Source organism: Ziziphus jujuba, chromosome 12 (genome assembly GCF_031755915.1).
Source record: "Ziziphus jujuba cultivar Dongzao chromosome 12, ASM3175591v1".
NCBI lineage: Eukaryota > Viridiplantae > Streptophyta > Magnoliopsida > Rosales > Rhamnaceae > Ziziphus > Ziziphus jujuba.
In genome coordinates, this window is record NC_083390.1 from 8,577,164 (window position 1) to 8,583,573 (window position 6,410).

The window sequence follows — 6,410 nt, forward strand, 5'->3', positions numbered from 1 at the left end:
AATCCATTTCACAGTGTCAAAAACTTTATGCTACCGTATGGTCAATAAAAACGGCAATTCTGCTTACCTTTTTTTTTTTGTTGCTTTTTTTCCTTTTTAGTGGTTATATTTTGATGGTGTAAAATTTAAAATTTTAATCTTTAATAAAATTAAATAAAATATAGGGTTAATTACACTTTATTATTTTTTAGTTTGGAAAAATTACATTTTTTACTTTTAAATTAAACATATTTGCAATTTAAATTTATAAATTTCAATTTGTTGCATTTGATCCAATTGGATTTTTTGAAAAACAGTGACTAACAGTTTTGTCCCATGTAACTAATATTAAAAATTTGTTACCATTTAATAGCTAGTTTCAAAATTTTACATTTTTTATATTTTTAAATAGTTAATTGTCATTTACCCAAAAAAATAAAAATTAATTCGACCAAATGCAACAAATTGAAATTTAAAGGGTAAATTACAATATTTAAAACTTCAAAATCCAAAGTGCAAATTCTTCATACTAAGGGATGCTAAAGGGATTAATTGTATTTTTGCATCTTGTATTTTGATCATAGTGCAAATTGAATCCTCAAATTTAAAATTTTTTCAATATTCAATTTACAAATTGTTTTATATAGTTTAATTCCTAAACTAATAACTAAATTGGCTAATGAAAAGTTGACAACATTAGTTGACCCATTTTTCTAGAATTAAAAAAAAGAAAAAGAAAAAAAGCAACAAGGAAGAAGGAAGAGAGAATAAAAAAACAGCCTGTTAGTACCAGGGTTTTAAATATTAATATTATAATATCTGTCAAAATATCTACATCAAATACTTAACAATTTGGTTAAAAATTTATAATATCTATTGAAATTTTTAAAATTTTCATATAAATTTTTGAAAATATTTATGAAAATTTGTTTAAATTTTTTTTAAAGAAATTTATAAATATTATTGATGTTTAGTAAATTATTTTACTAAATTAACTTTAGTGATAGTTTTTTTTTTTTTTTAGTTATCTTTCAAATATTTAATAATATATATAAAACACAGTGAATTAAATTGAATAACTTTAATAGATTCTATTTATTGATAAAGTATAAATATACTTACTATACATTTTATATAAGATAAATTCATTACAATCCTATAATTACAAGTTAATAGTTGATTATATAAAAATAGAAAATAATAACATGAAAATACAATATTATGTAGAATTGGTATTAATAGTTATTAAATTAATAATGTTAAGCAAATAAAAAAAAACGATGATAGAATATATTATACTAAACATTAAAAGTAACTACATTTAATACAAGATCCTTATAGTTGATATACTAATAATTATATGAAAAATTATCAAAGAGATATATATTTTAATAATTACTTTTTACATTTCACATCTCAAAATGAGAATGAGAAAAATACCAATAATTTTCAACGACCTAAAAATTCTATGAGTATTGAAATGACATTTATAATATATAATATAATTGTATAATTGTTTTATCTTAATTAATAAACAATTTTATCAAATATATAAATTTTATTGCAAATTTTTATTAATAATAATTTGTTTATAAGCATTATTGCTTACTATAAATTAAATTAATCAAGAGAATTATAATATCTATTCAATATTTTTGCAATTTTTATATCAATTTGATATTTAATTGATTAAATAAGCTAATTTTAAAATTTCAACAAAAATTTTTATTTTTTAAAATAAACTTTTATAATTTTTTATGGATTTTTATCAATATTCGATATTTTCCAATATTTTTATGAAAATTTTTATTTTTTAAACTTTTGATATTTTCATTGATATCAAAATTTTGAACTTTGGTTATTACCTTCATTTTCAACCTTATCAAACATTATTATTAAACATTTATAAGAGACCTTCTTTAAAATAATATCAAGTCTTTATACAAAAACTAAAATAAGAAAAAGAAAAGTAAGTCTTCGATATTGAGTTCTTATGAATTCGATTTTCATTACTTCTCTCCTGATTTTCCTTCACTTCTTTTTGGTTGAATCTTTTTTTTTTTGGGTCACAATAGAGAATTTATTATTATTATTTTTTTTGGGTATGTGCAATATAGATGACTGATGTTTGTCAATTTTCTATTAATTAACTGGAAAATTAGATTAATTTAAAATAATTACTAAGTTGAGAGTTTAAATGAGAGTATTTTAAATTCGAAAAGGACAATATGCAGTCTAACTTCGAATAAAATGCAATTAATCCTAAAATATATACCTAGAATAGAAATATGCTTTCCGTTTGTATCAAAAGAGAAAATTTGAGGCCGAAAAAGGTTTAATATATGGCTGCTAAACTTAGCCTCATGCCTTGCCTATTAATTGTTGTGGACCGGCTCGGGCCAGGAGAGGCTCAACTCGCACAGACCATAATCAAAAGAACCAAAAATTAGCCCATAGATGCTGGATTCTGGGTTTTGATGGTTTTGCCTGATTGAGCTCATCTATCAAATTCATGTGCTTGAAAAACCAAAAGCACCAACTTTGAAACTCTTTCGATTTGTTTTGTTTTGTTTTTAAATTCTTTTCTCTTTTTCCCTTTTTGGGTAATTGCCCCAATTTGGACCTCACTTTACTTTAGACTCGGTCTTTGTTTCTCTAAATCCAATAAAAAAAAAAAAATTTTTTTTTGAAGAAGAAAAAGAGAAAAAAGGAGCATAAAAAGCTAGAGTAGGGGACCGAAGACCAAAACAGTTGGGCACCCCAACCCAAAGAATCCAGGCAAAAAGACTAACCCAAGATGCAAGCATCATTATTTTCCAGAAGCATACAACTTTAATTAGTGGAAGGTGTACTTTAGTTGGAACTCATCCCGTATATTTAAAAATCACTTAGTAGCTCTACACATATATAATTAAACTATATCATATTATATATATAAATAAAAACAAAAGCAATTATCAAAAAAATAAAATAATAACAAAAGAATCTTCAACAGCCCAAAGCCAAAAAGATGATTCTTCCCTATTTCTGAGAAGACTGCTACATGTTCTATACATAAACTTTTTTTGCTGAGTTTGGTAGCCCAATTTAATTGTATATATAATAATATTGATTACATATAATTTATTATATAAATTATGTGTAAAATATAAACTAGGCATCGATGCCCACTTAATAAAAATTAATATGTATAAATATTTATATATATAAAATTTTTATATGGTGTAACATATTCCTATTTACTGTTAAAAACCATATTTATATAATAACTGTTAAAAATGACATCTCAATTACTTAATGATTTAATTAATCAACAAATTTAGTCGGACAAATAACAAAATCAAATTGTTATCTATATAAGTTGAAGAATATGTTTGCAACAAATCAAAACTATATCAATATATATGCGTGGCTCCTTAATTTTTTAACATGATCAACTTTTGCTTTATATAATTTACTCTCTCTCAAATGACCAGAATGGTAATTAAAGTTGAGTTTTGTGGTGCAGATTAACTTATGCCCTCTGGAAAAGTACTTTATGCAAGACAAACGTCCTTTTCCTCTCTCTATATATAGCCCCAAGCACCTCCCAAAGCAATATTTGTGCAGGAGAAAAGAATTTTTTTGCATGCACTCCCAGTTGGGGTTTCCATCATCATATTGTTCAAAGAGATATTTATATATATTTTTGTTTTATAGTCCCATTTACTAAAACATACAAAAGAGAGATTGCAGAGACATCTTCTGCACTGTTGCTGAAGCTTCTCCAACAGCTCTATCGGCTAAGCTTGACCAGGAGGTCGTCCAGAGTTCCCAGCTCTCCTGTACATATATAAAAAATAATAAAAAAATTTTTTCAGGTGATTTTGCTTTTTGAGAACAAAAAACTATAACATAATTACGAGAACTAGTTCCAGTTGCATATATATATATATATATATATATATATATATATGTATGTATGTATGGGTAGCTATCTGAAAAGAAAAAAACTATTTACTACTGTTGATGATTATCACTGACAGAATCTATATACTTTGATAATTTAAATAACTATCTAAAAAGTTTATTTTTTCAAATTAAAATTTTTGAAAAAATTAATACATAATTACATACTATCAATTAACAATTATTATATTAATAATAATTCCAATTGTGGTAATTTATATTGGTGAAAAATTAAAATAATCCAAAAATAAATATTATTATTTTTTATTTTTTATAAGGAAATTAATTTTCTTATTCTAAAGTGAAACTCTCAGTGCTTAATGAGGTAAAATTTGCTAATATTCATAAGTAACCTTGTAGGGTGAAAAAAAGGGAAAAGAAAGGGCAGCATATAAAGGTTAACGGACATAAAAAAAATTTTGGCCAACAAGATGAAATATTGTTAATTAACTTTGAAGAAACATGATTATGGAATGGAATAAAGTGGAGACATGCATACTTTATATAACTTTTTGTGGAGGGTAAATGGGGCTTTAAGACATACTTATAATACTGTTCCCAATATATTAATTAAAGCACCTAATCAAGTCCTTAACTATGACAAACAAATCAATATAACAGTTAGATTATGAATTATTATGTAAACATTTTTTTGGTACATAACCTGCTATCTTATGGAATATAGAATAATTGATATGTACCATGATTTTTATTGACCTTAGAATATCACACTCCATATTTTATTAAATTTGTCGCCTCTTCATTTAAATTTTTTTCATGAGCCAATAGTACGTAAAACACGATTTTTTAATTAACTTGTATATTATTTTTAATTTTTAATTTTCATGTCATGGAAACAAGGATAGACCAAAGAAAACATGAGTCTGACAGAGGATTTAATTTTGTTTTATCTACTATATATTTAATTTTACATGCAAAAAAAAAGAAAAAAAAAGAAAAAAAAGCAAAAAAAAAGAAAGCTTAGTAGTATATATATATATATGTATGCAAGACTATGTATTAGCTAGTTGCTACCCTTCTCCCGAAAAAGAGTTAAAAAAACATGCATGCTCTCCAAAATCTTTAGCTATAAAGGAATTAAAGTAACATAGTGAGTCGTGTTCAAAACACTCGAAAAAGTTATTGCTTGGATACAAAGGCTAACGATAAAGCCATCCTATCATTTATTAATTTACTAACTACATTTGTGCTTCACTTTTCCTCTGTTTTTTTTTTTTTCCCCTCTGTTTTTCTTTTGATTTTGTTTTCTTTTTAATGACAAAATGACATGCATATATATATAAAATTTTTTTCTAATATGCAACATAATTTGCACTTCTAATATCAAACAATATGTTGTCCAACAAAAATCATAGATGATATGTTATCTCGTTAAACACGCAAATTATGATGTATATATGGTTTGCAATATAGCAAAACTATATATATATATATATATGCACAATAACAGAACGAAGCATAATTATAATGTTTAAAGCAGGGAAAAACAAAGTTGGTGGATAAATATCTAGTTCCAATTCCGATAACTCAAAGAACTACGAAGAATAAGCAAACCAACATGCATTTCTTAGCCATATAACTAAAAACAGAAAAAACAGAAAAACATACCTGTTGTGAATTGGATCTGGTCCATTAGGAACTCTTCTCTTGCTCATATAATTGATATCAAGCTGTGGACGAACAAGCTTTTCTCTTCCTACCACGTCGGAGTCTTTGATATTTCCGGCTGATTCCGCTACGAAGCTTGCCGACTTCGTATCTCCCGTTCCAACTAACAAAATCCAGATAAACCCTACCACTGCTAGAGCTCGAAACAACAACTTCGAAAAGCAGGATATAGTAGTTTTGCTACTACCACTATTACTATCACTTCCCATATTTTTTTTTTCAAACCCTTTTATTCCCAATACTAGCTAGAGAAGATGCCCTTATACCTCTAGGACATAGATCAGAGGGAATTTTTAAGATGAGAAGCAGATGAGGTTTGGATGGTGAATATGGTTAAGACTTAAGAGAAAGTATAAGGCAAAGAAGAAAGGGAGAGAGAAGGGAAGGGATGGTTAAGATAGGAATTATTTTTGGGGGGCATTCTTTTTTTTTTTTTTTTTTTTTTTTAACTTCAATTGATTTAGGGTGTGTTGGTGTTTTCTTTATAGCTAGGTTGAAGGATTCTGTTCTACTTTCTCGAACCTTGAGAGAGAGAGAGAGAGAGAGAGAGAGAGAGAGAGAGCTTAGCTGGTTTCGAACGTGACATGGAGGGAACCAAATTTTGCTTTATACTGAGAAGCTCCCTATATGGCACTCTTTCTTTTGCTTTGATTTGTGTATTTTCATGCAGTCCTATACATATATACCAAAAGACGTCCCTTACATACAAATGAATGAAGGAAAAAAAAATCATTGGATTTCATTGACTAGTATCTTCTGTTTCTATTTTTCTGAATATTTTTATGCTGGGCCAG

The 6,410-nt window shown here is 26.2% G+C and overlaps 1 protein-coding gene across 1 annotated transcript; it reads right to left on the minus strand.

Moving 5' to 3' along the window:
- Positions 1-3,619: 3,619 nt before the first annotated feature.
- LOC107428761 (CLAVATA3/ESR (CLE)-related protein 25) lies at positions 3,620-6,136 on the minus strand. The gene is made up of 2 exons (XM_016039345.4): positions 5,557-6,136; positions 3,620-3,801 (listed from the first exon to the last, which is right to left on the minus strand). The coding sequence occupies exons 1-2, from the start codon at positions 5,823-5,825 to the stop codon at positions 3,762-3,764; spliced, it is 309 nt and encodes a 102-aa protein (XP_015894831.1). The 5' UTR covers positions 5,826-6,136; the 3' UTR covers positions 3,620-3,761.
- Between the last annotated feature and the right edge of the window lie 274 nt (positions 6,137-6,410).